General features: G+C 65.4%; 1 protein-coding gene across 1 annotated transcript in view; it reads left to right on the forward strand.

The window, feature by feature from the left end:
- Positions 1-6,587: 6,587 nt before the first annotated feature.
- PDE10A (phosphodiesterase 10A) overlaps positions 6,588-25,625 on the forward strand; it is a gene marked incomplete at both ends in the record, with an annotated part of 254,726 nt that continues 235,688 nt past the window's right edge. The window contains one exon of the mRNA XM_084228789.1: positions 6,588-6,690. Within this exon, the coding sequence (XP_084084915.1) occupies positions 6,588-6,690 (103 nt within the window). The remainder of the gene's footprint in view (positions 6,691-25,625) is intronic.

A 25,625-nucleotide genomic window follows, 5' to 3' on the forward strand; every position in this document is an offset into this window, starting at 1 on the left:
AGAGTATCTCCTGGTGAAGAGCTTCACAGAGGGGCGCTTGCTCTCGCAGCCACATGTGCTCCTGCACGGAACTCCAGTCACTCGAGGCCTCAGAAGGTTTTGGAGCCGGAATCTGGCAGGGAGTGAGCCCATCCCTGCGCCCTCCCAAGTCGGGAGGTTGACGGCATCAGCTGACTTTCTCGAATTCGCAGAGCGCGGACTCAGCCCTCCCCGCTCGATGACCCACATCGCTTTCCCAAAACATTGCTTTTTCCCCTCATCTGTTGGCACTCGGGGAGCTGTGTTTAATGTTATTTTAAAACGAAAACGATTGGCGAGCTGTGAAGGAGAGCGCGACCACACCTCACAGAGCCACGCTTCGGGTCCGTGGCCGCAGAGACCCACCTCTCAGCGCTGCCCAGAAGCCGCGCCTCCCAGGGGGACATTCGGGCCCAGAGCGTGGCCCGCGGTGCGGTTGCTGGGCCTTCGGGACATCCCTGGTGCCTGGGGAAGGCAGGGAGCTGCTCGCAGAACGAGGAGGCCCGAGAGCCGGGCCGAGTGAGGCCCAGGATCGTGAAGTGAAGCAGCACGTTGCCAGCGCGCAGCTCGAGCCCCGGGTTTGTGCAGGGGATGGCGGGCGAGCGAGGACACGGCCCTCTCCGTCCAGTCCAGCCGGACGGCAGTGCAGAGACGAGGCAGGGCCGCCTCCCGGGAGGGGAGAGCGAGGCGCAGGCGAGGGAGTCACGGACAGTCCGGACTCTCGGAAACACTCACACGCCAGACCCCAGCAATAAGGCGGAGGCGGTCAGAATGAGGGGGGTAAGACCCCCAAACAGCAGAAGCAGGAACCCAGTGTCGGGGATCCAGGATCCAGGCCTGGGCGCGGGGCTGGGCCGCGGTCAATCAGCTGAGCATGGGCTAAGTCTGTGCACAGGGGGGTCATGTGCCTGAGAAGCAGGGGCTTCCGAGGGCTGAGGAGACGCGAGGGAGCTGGGAAGGCCGTGGAGCCCGGCGGAGAACCACAGTGCCGGCCGAGACCCCGCCCTGGGAGGGCCGGGCGGCCCCACGGGCTCCAGGAGGGACGTGTGGGAAGCACGCGGCCCGCCCGCAGGCTCCAGGGAGGCTGAGCGGCCCGCGCCCTCGCGCAGAGGCTGCCCGCGAGCCCGCCGAGAAGGGACGGTCTCTGCATCCTCCCACAATGCTGGCGTCACGGAAGATTCTGGAAATGCTCCAGATTGGGGGTCTGAGAAATAGGGCCTGATCCGGGGCTGTGTCCTGCCCTGGGGAGTGCTGCTGGGTCACTGCCAGAGGGATTCTGGCAGGAGGGAGACAGAGACAGGGACCCCCGGCGGGCAGCGGGCATGCTGGAGAGGAGAGAGCCGCGCTCCCAGGACAGACACGAGCGGGCCTGGGGGCGCTGGCACCCGCGAAGCACTGGAGCCCCGAGCGGAGGGGTGTGGACGGGCCAGTCTGGGCCCTGGGCCTCGGACTCTTTGGGCTGTTTCCGTTCTTCAAACTTTTCTGTGAATTCAAAATTATTTACAAATAAAAATATAAAAAAGGGGGGGTGACGAAGTCTAAATAGAAGAACGTGTGTCGAACGACGCTGTGCTGCTCCTGGCGGGGGAGCAGACGGGACCTGGGCTGTCTCTGCGCATCGTGTCCGCCCTCCGGGAGGCCCCGCCGGCCCGGCCGTGGTTTGCCCTCGTCCTCCTCCGGCGAGGGGCCGCGGCCGGCTGCTCTCCTCGGTAACCGCGTGCTCCTCGGTTCTGCAGGCCCAACGAGGCCTGAGCCGTCCCTCGCACCCACCTGGCGTCTGTCCCGGCTCCTTCAGGTGGCGCCTCGCCAAGGCCCCCTGGGACGCAGGGGCCAGATGGGCGGGGCCACAGGCTTTGCTCGAGGCTCCCCCATTTCCTTGGCCCCCCAACCACCCCCCTGCTCTTGGGAGGTTCCCGAATCCTGCCTCCCCAGGACCTCGTGTCTCTGGAGGCTCTGGGACGGCCTCTCCAGGGCAGGGATGCGGCTCTCGCTCTGGCAAGGAGGCCAGGCCTTTCCGGTGCCGCGATGGAGCTGGGTGGGGCTGTTCTGCAAGGTCCCCCTTTTGCCTCAGGGGGTCACTGGGCGCAGTAAGTGGGCCAAAGGCGGGGAGAAGGTCCAGCTCCAGGTCCAAGGTGTCCTGCAGCCGGATATCTGGGCTGGAGGCTGGGGACACCCCAGATGCCCTAGGACCACCTCTCACTCCTGACTCTGGCTGCGGCCTAGGCTGACCAGCCCGAGTCCGGCATGTTCCACCATTGACTTGTCGGGGCGATGACCGGAGAAGGGATAAAGAGAGGAAGCAGGACGCTGGAGCCCCAAGATGCAGCCCCCACCCTAAGTGCCAGGCTGGCTTGCACATCTTCCGTGAGCCCCTGCCCCACCTGCCGCACGAGGCGGGTGACCGGGGAGAGCGTGGATGGTTTAGACCCTGGAGAGCGCCTCGACCAGAGCCGTCCCCTGACCCAGCACCCTGGGGTCCTGCCGGCAGAACTCAGTGCTCCTTGCGTGTCCGGCGCTATTCCCACGGCCCACCTCCCACGCCCGCCCCCACCCAGTCCTGCTCCAGGCTCTCCCAGCCTCCCGGGCCCCAGTGTCCCCAAGGAGCCCCACTCCCCACCCCATCTCTGCTGGATCAGGTGCCCCGAGGGGGCAGTCCCAGGGCTCCAAGCGTGGGGCCGGAGCAGCAGTGCAGCGTGGAGGGCGAGGCGCGGCCTGGGGCTGGCGTCCTGCATGCAGTGCTGGGCCGCTGCCTGGGCTGAGGAGGGCCGTGGACACCGAGGCAGGGCTGGAAGGGAACGAACCACGGTGCTCTGAGGGCACAGGCCAGCTTGGGGCTCCTCTACCCGCTCACTGGCCCAGGGGCTGCAGGATCCCCCCTGGTGCCCGGGACTGGTGAGGACCGGGCAGGAATGCGAGGCCCCAGGGATGGAGAGGGGGAGCGTGTGACGGGCGAGCAGTGGGCGAGCAGTGGGCGGGAGCCCCACCCCGCGAGCAGCTGGACGGCCGTGGTCTTGGCAGGGGCGCGCGTGGGCACGGGACGTGGGGACCGGCGTGGTGGGTGCGCCCCTGCCAGCTCGCGGGCTCGGAGCGCTGCGTGGGGGCGGCGACATGCCATGCAGCGGCATAGGCCGTGAGGCTATGAGCAAGGAGGGACACAGAGCCCGAGTCCAGGCGGGACCCGAGTCCAGGCGGGGCCCGAGTCCAGGCGGGGCCCGAGTCCAGGTGGGGCCGGGCGGCTCACGAGGCTCAGCAGGCGGAGGCTGAGGGACGGCGGGGCGGAAAGAGGCCTGCGCCTCTGCCCTCACGAGCGTGAACTGATAACACGCAAAGACTAACAGTGGGGAGACCCTGTCCTCCCCGCGGCGGGGCCCAGGTGACCAGGATCCTGTCACCTCAGCTTTGCTCCACCTCTCCTGCGGGGGCCTCCCTCCCCCAGCGCACAGGCTTTGGACTCTCCATGGGAGAAGGGAACTCATTACCCCCCTCCCTGCCCTTCCCTCCCCGGGTCCTGGTTTCGCTTCTCTCCTTGCTGCTCAGCCCCCCCCCCCCCACACACACCTGGGCTATTCTGCAGAGCTCCAGCAGCAGCAGCCACCTGCCACTGTCCACCTGGCCCGCTGCACCCAGGGGTCCACTCAGGCTTAACACCTGCTGGTACCTCTCTGCACCCTACTTCTTTTTTTAAAAAAGATTTAGTTATTTATGCGTACAAGATCTGGGGTACAGGCCAGAGGTGCAGGGGTGAGAGGATTCCCCAGAGACAGAGCAGGGCGCAGGACAGGCAGACTGACTGAAACACACTGCTGAAGGGAGCAGCGGGGAGGCAGGAGGGGTCTCCTGCGCCGCCGTGTGCGTCAGCTCCCTGGCCGGGGATGGAACTCACACTGCAGTGGCTGAGGATGGCTTCACAATACTGACACTTAACCCCTGCGCCCCCAGGGAGGTCCTCTGCACCCCTCTTGCCTGCCTGGCCAGGAAGGCAGGAGGTGTGGATCCTGCCTCCAGTGTGTCCTGTCCCCCCGCCCTGGTGCCCAGCCCCTCAGAGGGAAGTCGCCGTCACTAAACTTTAACTGAAGAACAAGGTGCCTACTAGGTTCCCCCCACTGTCCCCCAGGAGGGGGTGCAGCTCCTCCCACAGCCATGGGTTCAGGTGCCTGCTGCAGGGGGCAGCCTCTGGGCCAGAGCTAGGGGTGCTGGGCGAGGGAGTGGGCAGCCTTCGGGGACAGCCCTGCAGCCCCTCCCGGCCGCTCAGACAGCGCAGTTGCTGGGGTGCCGGGCAGTTGCTGGGGTGCCGGCAGACGCCTGTGTGTTTCTAGGTGGGAGGATCCGCGTGTGGGAAGCTCCGGGGTGTGCTGGGCCCCTCCCAACTCAGACCACCGGGCTCCTGGGGAGGAGCAGGACAGCCCCCGGGGCCCAGCAGAGGGGGTGGGGGTTGAGGGTGCCCCTGTCCCATCTTGGGGGGCGCCATCTGGCTGCTTCCTGCCGCAGCGCAGCGGGAGCGCGGTCCTGCGGATTCCCAGGAGCCGGGCTGGTGTGGGGACCCCGCCGGTGCCCCCTGCAGCCCAGCAGCCCCCCCCCTCCCCGCCACGCACCCCAGGGAACTCGGACGGGCGCGCTGGTGGGCGCAGAGGGAGGGCACACCCCGGAGGCCACGTGGCCGCCGGGCCCCGCTGCCAGGGTGGGCGCGGAGGCCGCGGGGTGCGCCCAGCCCTCCTGCCCCGCAGCCCTGCCTGGGCCCTGCGGCCCGGCCCGCAGGAGGGGCCCGGGGCGGGGGCTGCAGAGGGGCCCCGGGCTGGTCAGGGCGGCCTTGGGGGCTCCTCCTGCCCGGCAGAGGCGTGGGCGCATCCCCAGGCGCGGCCTCCTGCGGACCCGGGGACCCCGCGCAGCCGGCGGCTCCGGGGATGCCCGCGGCCGCCGAATCTGTGAATGGAGCAGGGAAGGCGCCCCCGCAGGCGCCCCCGCCCGCCCCCCGCCCCCCGCCCCCCGCCCACGCCCCGCCGCCTCCCCGCGGCCCCGCAGCGCGACCCCTCTGCGCCCCCCTGGGGGCCGCGGCCGGCGGGGGCGGGGCGCGCAGAGCGGGGGTCCCCCCCACCTCCCCCCCCCGCGGCCGGGCGCCGGCGGGGGCGGCAGGTGCGGGGGCGGCCCGTCGCGGGGAGCGGCCGGGCGGGCGCTGACGTGGGCGCCGCCGCTTCAATGGGCGGCCGCGGGGCTGCAGCCGGCGACGTCAGCGCCGCCCGTGGGGCGCGGGGGGGTCCGCGCGGCGCGGCGCGGCTTAAAGGAAAACTCCAAGTTCCCGCGGCCGGGAGGGAGCGCGCGGCGCCCGCATCGGCCCGGCCGGCCCCCCGCGCCCCGGCCCCCCGCGCCCCGCCCCGCGCCCCGCGCCCCCGCGCTCCGGGGAGCCGCGTCCAAAGTTGGGGCCGCGGGCGGCGGGGGCGGCGGACGGTGCTCGGAGGCGCCGGCGCGGCTCGCGGGGTCCCGGGCCCCGCGGGAAGGGGCAGGAGCGCCGCGCGCGCGGGGTCCGGCCGGGGATGGGCCGCGGCGGGGCGCGGGGGCGCCGGGACTTGGCCCCGGGCTGGCCCGGCAACTTGCTCTGCGCGGCGGGGCGGGGACCCCGGCCGCCCCGCGCCCCGCGCGCCGCCGCCGACGGAGCCGCGGGCACTTGCGATGGAGCGGACCGGACCGCGCGCCGGGGCGCACCTGGGCGGGTGAGTCGGGGCCCCTGACCTGCCGCGTAACCCTTGCGCTGCCGGGACGCCGAGCCCGGCCTTTCCCCACTTCGGGAAACTTCCCGCCTCGCCGCGGGGCGCGCGGGGTGCTGCGGGGCCGGGCGCCGCGGGGAGCCGGCCGGCGGGGAGCGCGGACCCCCGAGGAGAGGAGCGGGCAGCCCAGCCGGACCCGGCAGCCAAGCGCCCTGGGGGCGCGGACCCCGAGGCTGCGACACCGCCGGGAGAGCCCCTGCGGGGTGCGCGCCCCGGGCCTTCCCCCGCGGCCCTCTCGGCTCGGAGGGGGGCAAGACCCCTCCAGCCCCCGCTGCGGCCCCCGCTGCACCCCGGCCCCGGCCGCCCCGCGGAGCGCCGGGATGTCCTGGGGGGGCCGGCGCCCCTAGCACCTGAGGTGTGTCCCCGCGCGGCCGGCGGTTGTCTCTTCCTTCCACCTCGTCTTCCTTGGGCTCCATTGAGGACTCCCCCACCGCGCCCTCCAGACGCCGCCCCCACGACAGGCCCCGAGCCCCGTGCACAGCGCCCCTCCCGCCCTCCCGCGGCTGCCGGGGACGGCGAGGCCGAGAGCCTCTTCCCCGGGCCGCTGAGCGCCCCCGAGGCGGGGAGACGAGGCGCGGGAGCGGGGAGCGCGCGGAGGGCGCGGGCGGGGCGCGCGGGCCTGGACAGGGCCGCCTCCGGCGCGCAGGACCCTGCCCCTCCCGCTCCCGTCCCTTCCCCCGCCGCCGGCCTCCCGCACCCGCCGAGCCTGGCTCGCCCTGCGGCCGACCCCACCTTCACCGCTGTCCTCTCCGGGGGGGGGGGGCCTGGGGGTGGGGAAAGGACACCCCAGAGCCCCAGCCCCGGGCAGACATGTCGAAGAAGCGCAAAGCCCTGGAGGGCGGAGGTGGAGCGGAGCCCCGGCTCCCCGAGGAGGACCCCACTGCCTGGCTGGGGGCCGGCAGCGAGGAGCAAGGTAGGGGGAGGAGGCGCAGGGCAGGCCCGGGGGGGACAGACCCCGCGTGGCCGGCCGGGCCTCCCGCAGCCGTCCAGCAACTCGAGCAGACTTTGCCCACCTCGGGGTTTGCCATGGTCTTCAGGCGCCCGGGGTGGGGTGGGGTTGAGCTGATTAGGCCGGAGAGGCCGGAGGCCCCAGCCCGGGCGCCTGGAGCTGCCTGGGGAGAAGGGAGGGTGGGGCGCATGGGAGGGGAGGCGGGAGGCCTGGAGGGTGGGTGGAGGGTGCCCCACCGTGGCCGTGAACGCGGGGTGCTGCTGTCCTGGGGAGGGCCGGGCTGCGTGGACACCTGTGTCGGAGGGGGTTGCTGGCCGGCCCGGGGGTGTTACTGGAGGCAGCACGGGGAGGGCCATCGCCTCCTCCAGGCTCCTCCGTGCAGGGGCTCCCCGCTGCGTCACGGCGCCCTGGCCCCTGCCCGGCGGGCCCTGCCGCCTCCCGAGGTGAGGTGAGGGCTGCAGCAGATGAGAGCTGTGCTGTGGTTTCAAGGCGGCTGGCGTGGTGACAGCAGCCGGGTTCTCCTCTGCCTGGAATTATGCCGGTGAAACGTGAAGACGGGGATTTTCCCATGGAAACAGAGGTAGCCCTCGGAGGTCGGGTTTGCACAGACGAGCACCTCCGGGCCCCTCCCGGCCATCTGGATGTGGCTGGGCAAGCCCGGCCCAGCCCTCGGGCCTTCCAGGGCTGTGGCCACCACGCAGAGGGCCCCCAGCAAGGAGCAGGTGTCTTGTTGGTGGGGATGCTCTGGACAGTGAGGGGGAGGCGGCGTGGGGCCAGCAGGAGCCCGGGCAGGGGCAGGCCGAACCGGCGTCACTGTTTTCCTTCCCAGGTGGAGCCCGTGGGTCCCTGGCTGGGGCGGGTGCGGGTCTGAGGGCAGTGCCAGAGTCCTGGGCATCCGTCTCCAAGATGGAGCCCGCGGCGCTTGTCCTTGGTGGCGCCGGAAGCACGAGCCACGGGAGTGCTCCCGGCCTGTCGGGTGGCCCCGGCGCACTGGGCGCCGTGGCTGGCTCAGGGGCTGCTCCCTGCAAGGGCAGACCGGGTTCTCTGGAAACGGGGGTGCCGCTGCACCCAGGCCTGGAGGCTGTATTCCAGGGGCTCCATGTTTGTTTTCCTGAGCTTAGAGCAAAAGCCAGTGCGTCTCTTACAACAGTTTTGCTGGAGAAGTGGGATCTGGTCAGAAAGCCGGGGATGGTGCATGACTCTGCCCGAGCAGCTGGTGTTTTTCCCTCTTGGGCAGGATAACCGGGTCTCACCCCGAGTGTCCCCCGAATGTATCGGCTTTGCACACAGCTTTTGATTTCCACCTGAGGGGTGCGCGTGGGGGTACCAGCGTGCTCCTGGCTAAGCAACTAGTGGCGTCTGTGGGAACTGACGTGATCATGATGGCAAATATTACCCCGGCCGCCGTTACTCTCGCGCGGGTGCTGGTCACGAGACAAGCAAGGACTGTCTCTCCATGGTGCTTCTGGCCTTCCTGGTGGAAATCCGTGGTGCCGGGCTGTGAGGGGCTCTGTTCCCGAGGCCTAGGTGCCCTGGGCAAATACACCCCACATTCCGTCATGGGTTAGCACCTGGCAAAGAACATTTTGCAGGTCAGAACAGGCGGTGGCCAGCGTGCGGGGCCCTGTTGTCCAGAGAACATCATCATTCTGCAACGACTTGTACAAATTGCTTTTGTTTTAGAGCTTAAAAATACCTAATGATTTTACTGTGTCCTCTGTACTCAGCAAATAAAAGAGCCGCTTGGCCACTGTCTGTGGGTATGTAACTAGAAGCCACGAAGGGCGGGATCCTTCCAATGGAGAGCACACCCCTGGGAGATGGCCTGGGCCTCGCAGAGCGGCGGCCCGGCCTGCACGTCTGGCGCGGGGCGAGGGGGTGCCGAGAGCCGGCTTCTGAGCCACAGTGGCCAGGCACACGTGGCGTGAGGCCTCCCCCTGCCCGCGCCCCTCCCGGTGCGATCCTTCCAACCCTGGTCTCTGGGCGCACGTGTCTGTGGGCGCCGGGTGGTGGAGAAGGCACCTGTACCCACCTGACCCACCTGGGCTGTCAGGAGGGGCTTCTTCTGACTCCCACACCTGGGAGGCCATCGGTGTTTGTTCATCTCAGCGATTGACACTCCCCAGAGCGCGTGTTCCTGGCAGCTGGAGTGGCTTGTTGGTGGCAGGCACTGCTCTAGAGACCGTCCGTGGGCAGGTGGGTTGCACCCAGGGGTCTACCTGCCCTGGAGACTCGCAGCTGGAGACTCGCAGCTTCAGAACAAAGGCCAGGCTCTCTTTCCTGCCCCTGCATACCCGCGTCCATCCACCCTTGGAGGCCGTCAAGGAGTGTGGGGGGCACGTGCTGAGTAGTTTCTGAGTAGTTTCCTCCCGTGGGAGTCTTTCCGGGCCAGAAGGTGAGCGGCTCCGTGGCCTTGTGCGCACACCCGGGTGCTGGTGTTTCCAAGAGCGCGCCGGCTTCTCCCGCGTCATGGAGCTGAGTAGAGGGGCGAGCCCCGCCCAGCCTGGAGACACGTTTCTCTGGCTGTCCTCTGAGGTTGTTTGTCTCGTGCGTGTGTGCACACGCGTGTGACATCGTGGTCAGAACACGGCCCTCTGGTCCTGCGCTCTGTGTCCGACACCTGCCAGGTCATACTGGGAGATTTTGCATGAAACGTTAAACGCACAGAGATTGTGTCTTTACAACTTGGAGACATGGGTGTGCAAATGAACAGTGCCAGCGCGACCTTCGTCTTGCCCGCGCCACCTTCCTTCTCTGCTGTGAGCTCAGAAGCGCCTGTGGCAGCTGGCCGTGGAGTGGACGGGCGTGGGCAGAAGACCGTGTCTGCGCGGCTCGGAGTAATTATATTTAGGGATCTTTACCCTAAGAAGATACTTACATTTTTTATTCTCTGCACATTCTCTTTCCAAGGATTTATTATTTTCTGCGACATTGGTCAAATCACGAGATATTTCATAGCTTCTCTGCGCCGAGGTCAACGTTCAGCCCTGTGCCCACGGCTCCCTCCCCCCAGGGAGCTGTTCTCTCCGTCCTCGCGGGGCCTCGGAATCCGCCCCGTTTGCACCCTTCTCGACGCGCACCCGAATTGCTTTTTTTGGGGGGGGTGTTTTGCTTTCTAGTTTTAACTCTCATTTTTAAAAGACGAACTTTGCGTGTAAAGTGATGTAGTTGTTTATCACATGCAATTAATCCCGTGAGTGTTGCGCAGATGGCTTTTGTTTTTGCTGCGGCCGCATCCAGTCCTGCTTCCCGGCACCCACCACTGCAGATTTCAGTCACCTCCAGGGAGCAGGTGCTATGAGGGGGTCACACCCAGCCTCTGTGGCCTGCTGGCGTCTCCTGCCGCGGGTCCCGCCCCCGGGGGGCCGCCTGTGGCGGCCGCACCGCATCCTCGCCGCGCACCTGAGCTGAACCTGGTGGCCTCCGGCTGCCCCTCTGCCGTGACGGTGGCCCCTGGCCCTTGTCATCACAGTGACTCTCCCCCATCACGGGGGGCCCTGGGCTTTGGGGCGCTGGGGTCGGGGGCGAGGGCAGGAGGACGCCCGTTCCGTGGCGTGCAGCTGGCCCGCCCCGAGCGCCTGGACCTGGCTTCCCTGCGCGCGACCCCGGCGCCGCCTGGAATGATGCCCTTCCCGGCAGTGCGTGTTTTTAAGCCACGGGCGGGATTGCCTGGCTTCCTCTTTAGAGTCACGAAAAAGCACCTTCAGGGTGATTTATGATCATTATCATGAAAGAGAGGGCAAGGCCCGCGGTAGGGGGACCCTGGGGAAGGAGAAGACTCCCCCAGCACGTGCCTGGGGAAGCCTGGGGGGCCCTCAGCTTTGTGAGCCCCGTTAGCACCTGCCGGAGACCCCGCGGCCAACCTCTGAGAAGAAGCGGAGGGGAGAGGAGGGCCGGGCTGAGGGGGGCTGGACCTCGGCACTCGCGCGGCTGCTCATCCTGTCCTACAAACCAGAAAGGGGGAGAGCGGCCCCGGGGAGTCCCCTCCTCACCGGTGACACCACGGGGTCGAGCTGGACGACCCCTACGGGCACAGAGCATGTGACCTCGCTTCTGCGCCTCTGATGCTGGCTGTGAGAAGAAATGGGGGGACCCTGGGCTGAGCCCCGTCTATGTGGACTCTGGTCTACGTGGACCCCGGACCCCAGAGACCTGAGGGCGGGAGGAGGGCTCCCTGCGGTCTCGCAGCCCGGAGGGGCGGCCGCGGGCAGGACGCTTCCTGTCCAGACCCGCAGGGGCTCGGGCCTGGCGACGTGCCGCACAGGCGCACGTTCAACCGCGGGAGTTTTAAATTTATTTGTTTTGTAACCCCGAAGAAATAGTATTTGTTTCTCACCGGCAGTTTAGCAGCGACAACTCCCTGCGTTCTCCGCAGTGTGGCTTACACTCCTATTTCCCACCCCCTGCTCCCCACAAACGCATGCCCCCCCCCAGTGGAGAAGCAGGAAGGCAGGCGACAGAGGCCCCCAGCGGCGCTTCCTCCTCGCGCCCCCGCGTAGACCGTGGCGCGCAGGTGGCGGCTGCCGCTCTGGTGAGCAGAAGCCTCCCCGCGCGTGAGGAAGAGCATTTTTGATAAAGAGCTGCTCGGGACGTAGCGCCCCGGGCAAGAGCGCCTGGGCTTTCTCCTTCCTTCCTCCATCGACGCAAGATTCAACCACACGTGCCGGCGTCGCTGTCGCAGAGACACGTCCGCTCACGTGTGTGCCCACGCAGAGGGCAGGGCGGCCAGCCGGGGCGCGTGCACAGGAGACACAGTGCGGCTCCCCCCAGCCCCGACCCGTCCTCAGGGGGTGGCCCTCCAGGCTCCTGGGTCCCGGCAGCCGCTCGGCGCAGGGTGCTCACAGGTGCAACCCTTCCTCCGCGGGCGCCGGCGCCGTCCGCTCACCCACCTCGTGCCTTCGCTCCCGCTCTGACGTCCTGGGAGTCGGTCCGCGTGCATCTGTTGTCACTGATCACGGCCGCGCGCGGCACTGAGTGCCGGTGGCGTGTGTTCCAGTCGCCAGGCTTCTGGCGTCGTAAATGTGCTGTCACGGCCCGCGCGGGGTGTGTTTTGAGCACTTCCACACGAGCGCTCGCCCGCGCACATGTGAGTGAATCCCCAGGTGCAGCAGGCGCGCCACGAGCGGGTCCATCAGGACGCCCTGGAGGCCCGTGTGCCCCAAGTTGCTCAGCACCCTGCGCTTTCATCAGGGAGGACGCCACCCCCGGGACCCAGCACTGGAGAGTTTGGGGAACACAAGGGGGCGTCTCTAAACAGTGGGGCAGGTCTGCGGAGCGGACAGCTCGCACCGGGCAGCCCGCGAGGGTGGGCTTCAGGAGTCAAGGGTGATCGTCTCCTGCTCCCGGCTAGCACACGCGGACCAGCCGCCAGGGTGCCCGGACGCGGCCTTGTGATCCTGCTGGCGCCGGGGGTTTAGGCGACAGCAGGGAGGAAGTGCGTTCTTTAAGAAAAGCGTATTGTTTTAACGTAGGCCCCCAGCGCACTTTCTGGGGAGACCCGCGACAGCTCCAGTCGGCGTGTTACTCGCGGATGCTCACGTGACTCGTGACTTGTAAACGTTTCGTGTATGTGGAGATTCTTCACCATCGCCAGTCGGAACGTAAGTGCAGCGGGCAGGGGCGCGTCGCGGCGAGCGGTGGTGGCTGTGGTGGTCTCGCCTGTGAGCGACCAGAGCTGAGGAAGACTCAGTGGGCCTGAAGAAGTTTCTCGTTCATCAAAGAAAGTCATCGCTGAGGTTGAGCATCCGCAGGCGGTTCACCGACACGTATCACCTATCGACGAGCATTTCCGTGGGGCTAATTCTAAGGTCTCGGTGCTGCGGGATGTGTGGAATCTGGATCTGGATACGGAAAGTGTCGAATCTGCCGGGAGCGCCCGGATGCAGGCACTGACCGCTCCTCGCCCGGTTCCCCGTGGCGACTGGTCTCACGGCCGGACTCCGGGTCCCTGCCCGGCTGCGCAGCTCTCAAGTCCCCGCCAGCTGCCCCTGCCGCCCCAGACACCGGCGGTGATGAGAAGCCCGCCTTGCCCTCCTGGGGTGCAGGGCCAAGTCCACCCCAGCCCTGCACGAGCCTTGCCCAGCCCCCCGGTCGGCCTCCCCTGGCCCTGCCCCCCGGGCCCGCCAGCAGTGGGCAGGAACACGCGAGGGCCTCACCAGCCATCCGGGGAGCGCCTCATGGCGTCAGCTGTGCCGGACCCCCTCAGTGCTGAGGAGTCCTGGGCTTGACACCGGAGCTGGCGGTGCAGCGGGGCGCTGTCCTCAGGCGGGTCAGGTGCACGCTGGGGTCACCTGACGCGGCACCGCTTAGCCGCGCGGTCCCCTTCCTGGAGATGGGCTGCTGCCCCCCAGCCCGGGAGCTGCGGCCGCCCTTCCTCCTCACGTTCCTTAGCCTGGGCGGTGACCCTGGTGTCTTGGCGGGCCCAGGCCCGTTACCTCCCAGCAATTCCCAGTCTGGACTCACGGGCTGTCCCTGACGACCAGCCTGGGTGAAACGCATGGGCAGGGCCCCTCCCTGAGGCCCCGTCCCCGGCTCGCACCACGGCAGCTGCGTGGCGCAGTTGGCCACGCTGGTCTCCCTCCCCGGCGGAGGGGAGGGCCGCGGCCTGGTCCAGCGCCCACCCCCGCTGGCTGTCCCACGGCCCAGCGGCGCCCGTGTGCGAAGGCCCAGCGCTGACGCCATCTTCTCGGGATGCTGGCTTCGGCCAAAAAGAGCCCGTGATGGACAATCACAAGAATTTGTGTTTGGTTTGCGTGTCAGTGATTCGCGCGGTGCCGTCCAGGACGTTTGCCTTCTTGGGTGAAGCCCGCGGTGGGTCTCAGGCGACTCTTCACTGAGCCACACGCCCGGGCAGCTCGGGGGCCTGGGCTCCTCGGGGGCTGCTCCTCGTGAGCGCTGGGAGTGCCTCCGCTAGCTCCTCCGCGCATTAGCGGCATCAGCGCCCCGTGACCCACCTGTCCTTGCCACCATCGCTGGGCAGTCGCTTGTCTCCCCCTGGGTCATTGCAGATGAAACGGCTTCGGAACGTTCTTGTCTGTCGCTTGGCGTGTGCCCTACCGTGGCGGACACGGACTCGCCTGAAGCTCCTGCACGTCAGTGCTTGGGTCTCTGATGGAACGTTCCTCGTCGGTCACTGGAGCCCGCCAGCGGAGATGTTGGGTCAGCTCTAAATAGGCCCGTCGTAACGTGGCAGTCATGAGGAAAGCCCAGACCCACGGCACACGCTTTATCCAGGCACGGCCTGCACGTCAGACGGGGTCTCGATGCACGAACTCCATCTCTTCACGAGGGGCGAGGCTCTGCCGTGGGCTCCGCCCTCCCCGCTGCGGGCCTCACTCCCCTGCTTCCCCCCAGCAGGCTGCCTGACCCCGAGGAGCAGGTGGGCGGCATGGATTTCGACGGGGCCTGACGTCCTGGGGTGGAGTGTGTAACAGCGAGCCCGGCTTCTGCTGGGCGGACGCGCGGGGCGAGGGCCACCGCGCGGCTCCAGAGGGCAGCATGCCCAGGAGGAACCTCCTTCCCAGACGGCCCCTCCCCGAGGTGCCCCGTGATGTGTGAGCAGCCGGTGCTGTTGCGAGTCGAGGGCCCCCGGTTCCACTGACCCTTGGCGGGATCCCCCCGGCACGGAGTGGCCCCGGGAGACGCTTGGATGCCAGCGGCAGGGTCAGGCCCGGCTCTGTGCGAGGATGTCCGCTGTGCCAGCAGAAGGGAGGCTCGCTGAGGCAGGGAAGGAGAGGGGAAGGGGAGAGGCAGAGGAAGACCCCGGGGTGGTTGGTGAGGACTCAGCGGGGACGACTCCCGCGTGTGAACTTGGGGTGTGATGTCGTGATGTCAGCGGTGCTCCCCAGCGTTTTGCGGATGTTGTGGAGTGGACTTTGTAGAGGGCAGCGGGCAGGCCCGGGCCCCCGCCGGGTGAGAGGGTGCGTGCGGGGGAGCCGGGGTCTGTGCGCCTCGGGGCTCAGGGCCTCGGGCCAGAGCTGCAATGCTGGGCGGTGGAGCTGACGTCGCTCTCAGGCCGGCCGGGCGTGCAGGTGCTGGGGGTTAAGGGCAGCACTGACTGCAGCCGCGGCCGCTGCCCATGGTGTTGGAGCGGTGCCACCTGTGGGTGGACCTCGGGAGGGTGGCCAAGCCTGGCCACTGACAGCAGAGAGCCTGGCCGCCTTGGTGACCCCGCCCAGCCTCCTGGGGTGTCTTAAGTGATCCAAGTGACGGCTGACACCCGCAAATAACAGTGACTTTCAGGGTACCGGGGGTGTTGTTTCACTTCACTATGAACGTCCGAGGGGCACAGGGAAGACCAGGTCGTCATGACACACGAGAACTTTCCGTTGTTAACTCACAGCGTTTTCACGGAACCTGAGCGCGTCTGCTCAACGCCAGCCCCTCTTGTTGCCGTTCCCTCGCTTTGCTCTTGTCTCTGTCAGACTTGGGGGGTCACGGTGATCTGATGGTCTAAATGCAAAAGGCAGTGCAGCAGTGGTTGTTCTCGGGAAGCCCCGGGTGGGGGCGGGTGGTGTGTGTGCTGAGGCCGGCGAAGGCGCCTGCTGCCCTCTGAAAGGACTGAGGTGTCCACCCGAAGGTCCCGGGCCAAGGAGGGCCGCAGGGAGCCTGCTGACCGCACCCTGCCTGGAGCCGTGCTGCTCACTCGCCCCCCACAGACTCCGATGGGTGAGCCTTGGGGCCCGACGGGTGAGCCTTGGGGTGGGTGGAGACGTCTGTCACATTTAACTTATAGAACAAAGTGCTCTCTGAGCATTTTTTTGGAATCCACCCTAAGTCTCCCTTGAGAATCTGTTCTTGGTAGCGGTGAAACCTCTCTGGTCTCTGCCCAGGGGGGCAGCTGCAAGCCTCCGTGGAGCTGTGGATGAAGACCTGGCTCCTCCTCGGTGTGACTTTTCTCCAGACTTAGGGTGAATTCCAGAAGAAGGCGAAGGCAGGGCTTCAGAAGCACCCGCTCTGTTCCAGGCACCTGTGCCGGAGGGCCCCTCAGCCCCCAGCAGGCGTCCAGAGGGCGTCAGGGTTTCAGGGCTCCCCTGGGTGGTGCAGGGACATGGGGTCAGTGATGGGGTTCCAGGGATTGGCAGCCTGAACTTGGGCTCCCCGGCCCTGCTGCCCTCAGACTGCAAGGTGAGGGCCGCTTGGCTCCCGGAGACGCTGAGCACTCCCCTGCTCCCCCAGGGCCAGACCTCTCATCCTTGCAGCAAGTAGCGTCCATCTCTGGAAGAACCACGGAGGGGAGCTGGGGGTCAAACCCAGCAGCCGCCTCCCTGTCCCCCCGTTCAGGGCCCACCCAGCAGGCAGCCGCCCCTCTCCTCAAGGGAGACCCGAGTCCCGCATCCCCAGTCCCACCCAGCAAGTGCTTCTTCCTCTGGCAATGAGAGTGGCACCCGTCTCATGGGGGGAGTGAGGAAAGGAGAGGGTGCCGGCTGGTTCAGGGGGGCACAGAGCTGCACCCCATCCTCTTGTCTTCAGGACCCCCTTGGGCGCACGGTCCTCAGTGAAGTGGGTCCTTGCTTTCCTCCGGGCGGGGGCTCTGGATGGCGTCTTCGGCTCCCAGGGTTTGGGGGCAAGAGGAGCCGAGGGGGGTTGAGGTGTTGAGTCCCTCCAGCTCCTAGCGTCTGAGGGGTTCAGGGGTCACAGCTGCTTCCTGGGACTCTCCGGCGGTCAGGGGAGTGACCACTTGCTCAGGAGGCCCGAGGACCATTTTTGGTAAACCAGCCTGCACTTCTTTAAAGGCTTGACAAAGTGTGCTTGTACAGCCGCCCTGGCCAGCCTTCGTCTGGGGGGTGCCTGGTCCCTGCTTTCGCTGCTCTGATGGTGACTGGCATCTTCTGTCGTCCTGGTCAGGCTTGCGGACGGCCAGGCTCTAGGGCTGTCTTGTTCTGAAAAGTGGCCCATTTATTCGACATTACTGACCATGTTGGCATCTAGTTGTTCTTTGTAATCTCCTGGGACTCTTAGTATTTCCACAGGATCTGTAGTAATTTCTCCTTTTCCCTTTCAAATTCTTGAAGAATTTTATTTTTGAAGAACCAATTCCTAGCTTCATTCATCTATTTGATTCCTATTTCTGCTCTAGTTTTTGTTATTTTCTTCTTTCTGTTAACATTTGGTTTAGTTTATTCCTCTTTTTCAAGTTGTTTTAGATGTGCCCTAGGACCGCTGTTTAATTGACTAGGGAGACATTTGTTCTTGGGGGAAAGTTATCACTTTTCAGAACAGAGGAAGGAGAAGAGGAGGGCGGGCCCCACCCCTGCTCCAGCGAGAGGAGGCCGCGCGGGGCGTGGGGCTACTTAGCATCGGCGTAGACTTCTGCAGCGTTACCTAAGAATTCACAGTCCTGCAGACTGACTCAAGCGGTGCTTTGTAGATGACAGAAGGTGAAAGGGTAGAATGACTGGCTTGCAGGGTGGATAACTGTAAGCCAAAGTGCTTACGTTTTCTCACAGATTGTCCCGCTATTGAAAGAGGACATGGCCTCCGTGTCTAGGAGGGTGTGTTGTGGTAAAGAGAAGCCTCCAGGAAACCCCTGTACTGAGTCTGTGAAGTCAGACCGGTGCCGCCCCATGTCGCCCAGCTGGCCCAGCCCAGCCTCTGACCCTGTCAGGTGGAGATGCTGGCCCTCCCCAGTATATCCCGCTGTGACAAGCACATCCCCCCAACCTGGCGCTGCCCCCCACAGCCTGGTGCTGTGCCCACGAGGCCTGGCACTGCGGGGCCACTTCAGTTGGCTGTTTCCAGGGTGACCCATGCCTAAGCCAAGTTGAGGGGGTGTCCGCTCACCCTGCTCGCAGAACACGTGGGTCTCAGAGACCGTGGCCCGCAGCACCTGGGGTGACCTCAGTGTGTTTCCAGCTGTGGCTCGTGACCTATTTGTGAGTCCTATAAGCTCTCGTCGCTCGTGGTCTCAACTCCAGCTTTGAAGCCTGAAAAAAAAATGGGATGGGGGGATCCAGCAAGAGGGGGTGGAAGAAGAGTAGGGGCGGGGAGAAGGGAGAGAAGAGGGTAAGGGGAGGGGAGGGGCAGAGGCTCAGAGGGCGGGGTGGTAGCGGGGTGGTGGGGGCGAGAAGCAGCAGTGAGATCCTTGGGGCAGCTGCTGTGTCACCGGCATCTTGGTGACAGAGACTAGAATGGTTACAGGCCAGAAAACAGCAAATACAAAATGTAAGTGAATTTTTTTTTTAAAGATTTATTTTTTATTTATTTATACAGCACTGGGTACAGTCAGAAGCGCGGGAGGGTGAGAGAATCCACCAGAGCCAGAGCGGGGAGCAGAGCAGGCAGAAGGACCGAAGGACACTGCTGAGGGGCGCAGCGGGCGGCAGGAGAGGTCTGCGCGCCATGCGGGACCCTCCTCCGGTGGCCGGGGAGCAGCCGGGGATGGAACCGGCGCTGCAGAGGCTGCGGGCAGCTTCGCAACCCAGCGCTCAACCGCTGCGCCACCGGGGAGGCCCAAAATGTAAGTGAATTTTTAAATTCAAAATTTAAAGCTCCCCCCTGGATGGACATCTCTGGAGGGCTGAGGGGTCGGCACATGGCCCTGAGGCCCCGCGGCTGCCCGTCCTGCGAGCCGGGAAGGGGCGGCCGCCCGCGTGTGACACTGGGTGCCGGGCGGGTGCAGCCCCGCTGGACAGCAGGCTTGAAGGGCGGGGCCAGGCCTGGTGGCGGGTTTTCTCCCAGGGCTGAGCCCAGAGCGCAGGCCACGTGGTGGGCAGGGACGGACACGAGCCACAGTGCGTCCCGACGCGGGGCCAGGGCAGGGGAGGAGCAGCGCCTTGGGACCCCTGCCAGGGCAGGCCACTGTCCACGCAGAGAGCTGAGCCCCACCTGACGTATCAGCAGGGACCCCCAGGCCCCGGCAGCTCCCCCACCCCGTGAGGCGCCTGCTCTGCTTTCCGGAATTGCTCTTCTATGCTCTTGAGAACTTTCCATGCCTGGTTCGCGGTCTTCCTCCAGCCTGCTTGGGCAGTGATCGTCCGGTCTTCCCTCAAGGGCCCCTGGGCCTCCTTTGTCACGGTGCCCCTTCACCCCTCGCCCGGGCGCCGGTGCTGCCCGTTATTTACGCCACAATTCCTGCCTTGTTGGTGTCACTGTGATTCGAAGCTTCTGGGTAAATTGGAGGCAGCTGATGGGCGCACAGCTCTTCACTTTCCCTTCAAGTGTGAGGTCCGAGCTGGCCACTGTGGCGGGGAGAGGTCGGAGGAGGAATGAATGAATGAATGAGCGGAGAAGTGAGAGCCGTGTGGTGGCCTCACCGGACAGAGTGCTCTCGGCTCTCTTCACACGCTTCTTCACACACATGCACACACACACACACACTCACACACACACACAACGTGGGCCTGGAGGGGACAGTACTCCGGAAACTGCTTTCCGACCCAGGGCGCGCGGGCATGCCCACGGATTACCCGCGGAATGGCGCAGAACGATTCTCATCCGGATCAGCGGCTCAGCTCAGCATATTTTAGGGCAAATCACTGTCACTTTTCTGTCTTCACAAATCACTGAGAGCGGGAGGGACGCCAAGAGCGTGGAGTGACCCCCTTCTTCCCGGCCCACCGCCGGGCCGCAGCTTTGCCTGTCCCCACCCGCCCGCCCCGAGGAGGTGCTGACTCGCCCACGTGCAAGCCTGGGCTGGAAGGGGCAGCTGGACACATTGCGGCGCCGCCCAGCCTGGCTGCGGTGGCACTGCCCGCACTCAGACTGGTCCCTCTCATCTGCGCTGCCTGCTCAGAGTGGCTGAGCAGGTGTGGAGCCTGAAGGCGGCCAGCTCAGGAGGGACCGGCCTCCTCTGCTCCGCGTGGGCCCGGTCGCGGGGAAGGCCTGGGCCGTTAGGCCGTGGCGGGAAGGCCCGCGCGCCTCCTCCACCGGAGCATTGCGGCGGGAAGGCGTCTCAGGCAGGAAGCCCTGCACAGGTTTGTGGGCAAACCTCCTTCTTAGAGGATAATAGGCCGGAGGGTAATTCCTGTTAATTACCTGTTTCTATAGAACAAGTGTTTGTTGCCAAACGTGGGCCCGCTGCCCGAGGGCGCAGGCGCCAGCAGCCACTCCAGCGGCTTCTGAGGCCCTGGCGGGAGCCCGGAGCCCGGAGCTGACCTGATGGGCGCCGGCTGTGCTGGGGCTGGGGACCCCGTGGAGAATCAAGGGTGGAGCTGGGGGCTGCTGCTGAGTCCGGGTGCCGTCGCTTCAATCTGGGCCCAGACGACAGTCCCCTCCATCGGGACGGCGTCCCTCCAGCCGTGAGCGGGGCCTCTGCTCCGTTGCCACGGCTGCTTCGGGCCAGCAGAGATCTGACCTGGAGCACGGGCGCATGCTGGGCTTGGGCGCATGCTTGAAATGGGGGGGAGGGGGGTGTCCTGCGTGGTTGCCAGCCCCCCAACACTGCTCTCGCAGGAGGAGGGAAGCAGGACACGACCGTCATTCCGTTTCCCCGGCTGTGCGTCCGGCCGCTGCCCGGCCAGCGTGGGAGAAGCGGAGGCCTGTGGAGCCTGCCCTGGGGTCCCGGACACCCTGGTCTCCGAGCACTCATCCAGCACAACCTCCCTCTGTTTCGTAGCTAAGAGAGAAACTGTGAGGTCTTACTCCGGAAGGATCAGAACCCCACTCGCCGGTTTTCAGCTGGGGCAGGGCCGAGGCTGGCGCTGGGCTGGGGTGAGGAGAGACGGGCTGAGAGGTGGTGTCCTCCGCACCCCCCCCCCCACCGTCCCGTCCCGCCCCAGGCCAGCGCGCCCTGTGGCTCAGCACCTGGCCTTTAAAGCAGGCTGGGGCGGTGGGTAGGGGCGCCGGGGGTGGGGGGCTTGGGCCTGACTGGAGTTTGCTCACCCCAAGCCTCTCCGAGTAGCTGGAGCAGCTCTGAATCCCAGGCTGGTCTGTCACCTCCTCTCTGAACTTATTTGGCTCCTTCCAGGCTCTCAAGCGCTGAGGTGAGGGGCTGAGTCTTGTGCTTCTTGCTGTCTTGTCCTGGCAAAGCTTGGTGCCTGGTCCTGGGCATGGGCGTCCGGCGTGAGTGGGGCGGGCAATGTGGCCAGGGGGCGGGCTCTGTGGGCAGGGAGCCCTTCCCGCGTCCCCCTCCCCTCCCGGTGGGGAGCATCGCCCAGGGAGTGGCAGCAGTGGCTGGTGCTCCCGAGAGCCGCGAGCAGGGCTGGGCCCTGAGTCCTCCTCGCCCACCTCCGCTGGCAGCGCCCTGAGCCAGCCCTCAGCCGTTGGGCCAGTGCCCCTGCCCAAGAGCAGGGCTGGTGGCAGCAGGATCTGCCCCGACCCTCCTGTCTGACACACGTGACTTGTCCACCAGCCTCCCGGCGCCCCCCTGTGACCTTTGGGAGGGCGGGGCAAGCGGGCTCCACCGTCACTGGTCTCAGGAAAGAGATTGCGCGTGACCCCTGGCCTAGGCAGCAACCTGGGGCAGCGGCGGGTGTGGGGAGACCCCCACCAAGGGCCGTCCGTGTTAGCAGGGCCCTGAACATTGCCTGCAAGGGCTGGAGTGGCCAGTGGGCAGGACAGAAGCAGGGCCGCAAAGGCCGGGCGGGGCAGAATGGCCGGCACAGGTGGCACTCGCCCCGGGAGACGGGGGGCTCAGGGCTGTCCGAGCCCCTCCCCCAGCTGCGCAGACGCTGGGGCTCACCCTGGTGATATCTCAGCATCGTCTTCAAGGTGGAAGCAAAACCGGGATGCGAGTAGGTTCTGCAGAGACTTTGCCTGCGAGGGTGTCCTCTCCGCGGCGCAGGGTGGGGCGGGGCGGCGAGCTCACAGGGAGCGGGGCTCACCCCAAAAACGCAGCGGGGCCTTGAGCTGGGGGAGGGCCCCCAGCGGTCCCTGGCCTGCCACATCTGCCCTGACCCCCGCGCCCCACGCCCCTCTGGCAACCAGAATGTTTTTCATTGGGTCTCAGAAGTATTTTTGCTGTTTTGCCAGTTGCCACGATTATTTTTGTAAACGCAAACCGCCGCCGCACTTGCTGTGTGAAGGCGCCGCGGAGGACTGGAGAGGAAGGGCCAAGTGTGGGGAGGCGGAGCGCCCCCCTGCTGCCTCCACCAGGCCATGGCATTGCAGGGACTCAGCGTCTGCTGGGCCCTGCCCTGGCCGCTCTGGTGTGAGCGTCGGAGCCGAGCATCTCCTCCGCCTGAGCCGCTGCACGGGCTTTGTTTCCTGTATGGCCCCCGGACTGGAGAGTTCGCTGCTCTGGATGAAATAGAGTTCCCATCTTGGAGGAGTCTCGGCGCCCCTGTGGCCCAGTCTGCCGTCGGGGGAGGGCCAGGGCACCCGGCAGGGGTCTCTGTAGCTGCTCCCCATCCCCTGCACAGCCAGGGCTTCTGGTGCCTGTGTCTGCAAACAGCAGCGTCGGTCAGCAAGGGGCGAGGGTCTGTGGGGGACTGGGGAGGACGCGCCTTCACCCAGGGGCCCTGCATTTGGGAAAACTCCTCTGACCCTCCTGCATTTAGACCTGAGCCAGTGTCAAAGCATTGTTTCATGACAAGCACTGCATTTCCATAAAGCAGGTGACGGGCCTCCAGGACAGGCCTCCCAAGGCCACGGAGAGCCAGGAGCTGACCCCTCCCTGCTCACGCGGGAGCCTTAAACTTTTGTCTAAAATTTGTTCAGAGAAACAAAAAAAATAATCCAGTCAAGAAATGGGCAGGAGAGCTAAAATGACACTTCTCCAGAGAGGAAATGCAAATGGCCAACAGGCCTATGAAAAAATGCTCAACATCACTTGTCATCAGGGAAATGCAAATCAAAACTACCATGAGATACCATCTCACACCAGTGAGAATGGCACATATTAAAAAAACTAGCAACAACAAATGTTGGCGAGGTTGTGGAGAAAAAGGAACTCTCCTGCACTGCTGGTGGGAGTGCAAACTGGTCCAACCACTGTGGAGAGCTGTGTGGAGATTCCTCAACCTACTATAGATAAAGCTTCCATATGATCCAGCAATTCCACTCCTAGGTATTTACCCAAAGGACACAGAAACATCAATTCCAAAGAGCACCCGCACCCCTATGTTTATAGCAGCACTGTTTACAATAGCTAAGCTTTGGAAACAGCCCAAATGCCCAAAAATAGATGACTGGATCAAGAAGATGTGGTCCATATACACCATGGAATACTACTCAGCATTCAAAAAAGATAAACACATGCAGTTTGCAGCAACATGGATGGCGCTGGAAGGGATCATGCTCAGCAAAATAAGCCAGAAAGAAAAAGAAAAATACCGGATGGTCTCACTCATAGCAGGAATGTAGAGGATCCAAATAAGGGATCAAGAAAAAAAAAAAAAACCTAAGTACAATAAAGTACAAATCAAAATCAACAGGCAACTATCAACCAGAGATGTTGTGCAGGGGAGAGAAGGGGGTAGGGTGGAGACGGGTGGGGCGAGCACGAGGGACAGCGGTGGTGGTCCCGGGAGAGCGGGTGGCGGGAATTTCACGGGGCCTCCACCTGGGAGGAGAAAGCGCGCATTGTGCAAGAATGAAGAATCATGTGAAATATATAAAAGTAAAAAATATAATTAAAAAAATGGGTTCAGAGGCCACAGCCCCACGAAGTCTGCGTCGTGCTTTGCCAGCGCGTGTTCTGCGCCGGCGTCCCGGGGCTGGGCTGGCTGAGCTGCCGGCCTCTGGGGCTGACACCGAGTTGCCGGTGACCACAGCCGTGTGTGCGTCTACCTCGCGGGGGTTCCTGACCTGTCGGGGCCATGTCCCCCAGACTTGCTGTTGGCCACGCAGTTCGGGCTCCGCCGTCTTCCCGGAGGAGCGGGGGGGGGCTTCAGGGGGGAGGGCTGTGCCACCAGCGGGTGCTGCGGGAGGGCGATCCTGGTCTTGGGGCTCAGACCGGCAGGCGCGACAGGCGGGAGTCTCCGAAGCGAGCAGAGCGGCCCGGACGGCGCGGGTCACGGCGTCTGGCCCAGCGCGGGCGGCCTCGGCCGGGGCGTCCTCACAGAACTGGAGGGAGTTTTTTCAACTTGTAACGTGCGGCCCTTGACAACAGGCTCTGCGTGGTGACGGCCGCTCCTTCGCAGCCTGTTTTGATGTGTTTGCCCAGACGACGATTCCGCCTCTGTCACTGGACAAGTGCCGCGGACCCCACCGTTCAGCAACGCCCTGCGTCCCCGCGGCAGCCCCAGGCCAGGGCCGCGGCCGCGCTCCCCAGATGCTCCGACTAGTGGTCGAAACTATTACTCAGAGACATAAAAAGAAAAGTCCTGTGAAGGGAGGTTTCCAACAAGTAGATGTTTGCTTGGGTGCGCCGTGAGGGCGGGTGCGCCGTGAGGGCGGGTGCACTGTGAAGGCGGGTGCCATGCAGCTGTTTCCAGCGAGTGTGCAAGTCTCGGCGTTTCAATCCCTCACACGGGGTCAAGGAGCCTGGTGCGCCGAGAGGAGCCAGGTCGGGTGGAAAGGGAGCGCGAACGGGGTCCAGATGTCAGCTGATGTCCTCATCTGTGGCCCCGCAAGGCAAACGAGAGCCCTACCGGGTCTCAAGTAGGCACTGCCCGGCCCAGAGCAGAGGCCAGGGCTGGCCTTCTGCCAGCTGCACGGGGCTGAGAGACTTGGGGGCTCCCAGAGTCCAAGGCAGCGCTGCCTTTAGGGGACTAAGAATATCTCGGGGCTCGCCCCTCAGCTGTGCGGCCGTGTCTCCCGCTCATGGGGCTGTGCGGAAGCAGCCCCGGCGGGCATCAAGGCCATGTGGGGTCCCGCCAAGGCGCCCCTCGGGCCGCGGGCTGGTCTCACTCCCGTCCACCCCTGGCCTGATGCTGCTGCTCCACCCGGCAGGAAAGGACAAGGGCGCGCACCAAAGGAGGGAAGCCGGGAGGACCACTGCCGGGAGGAGCCGGGGCGCGGGGGGCCCTGGTCTCCGGTCGGAATCCTGCCCATTGACCTGCCCTTCTCCGCCCACGGCTGCCCTTGAGCTCCCCGACAGGTGCCTCTCGCCACACAGCAGGCGGAGCGGCGCCTTCTCCCCGGCGCCCCGTCTCTCCCGCCCCAGAGTCTCCGCGTCTCCGGTTACCTGTGTCGTCCCCAGCCCCGCCCCACCCGGCACGGACACGCTGGGGCGAGGGCCCCGACGCCCCACGCCCGTGGCTGGTGGCTGTGACTCCCCGGCCTCCCCCGCTCCCCCCCTCGTCCTCAGCTGTCTTCCTTGGGTGCTGGGCATCGCTGTCCCTGCTCTGTCGTCCTGTCTGCCCCGCTCCCAGACTCGGGCCCTTGCCAGCGCCATCACTTTGCCTGCAGGCTCCGCACCGCCCCCCCACGCGCCTCTGGCTTGGATTGACCCGCATCCGCCGCCAGCCCACGCCGCGCTGGCCCTGTGTGATGTGCTCAAGCCAGTAAGCGGTCACCTCCACACCCAGGCCCCCCGCGTGGCTGCTTGCATTATAACAAGGCGCGTGGTGGGCCTCCCTGGTGGGGCAAGGGGTTAAGATGCAACCTATGAAGCTACCCGCAGCCTCTGCAGCACGTGTGCGATCCCCGGCCACGGAGCTACCCACACCCCCTGTCTCCTCGCTGCTCGCCTCAGCAGTGGATTTCAGTAGATCCGCCTGTTCTGCTCCCCACTCTCTCTGGCAAATCCTCTCACTCCCTGTACCTCTGGCCTGTACGCCAGTTCTTGTATGATAAATAAATAAATCTTTAAAAAAAATGCAGGTGTTGCATATTCCCAGGTGTTCACCTGTGCAAAAATACATTTTAAAAAGTTAAAAAATGCAAGATTTATTTATGCGTACAAGAGCTGGGGTATAGGCCAAAGGTACGGGGGTGGGGAGGGGTGAGAGGACTCACCAGAGACAGAGTGGGTGGCAGAACAGGCAGATCCACTGAGATCCACTGCTGAGGGGACCAGCGGGGAGACAGGAGGGGTCTGCTGTGCCCTGTGGGCAGCTCCCTGGCCGGGACGGAGC

Source organism: Talpa europaea (genome assembly GCF_964194135.1).
Source record: "Talpa europaea genome assembly, chromosome: 2".
NCBI classification, from domain to species: Eukaryota; Metazoa; Chordata; class Mammalia; order Eulipotyphla; family Talpidae; genus Talpa; species Talpa europaea.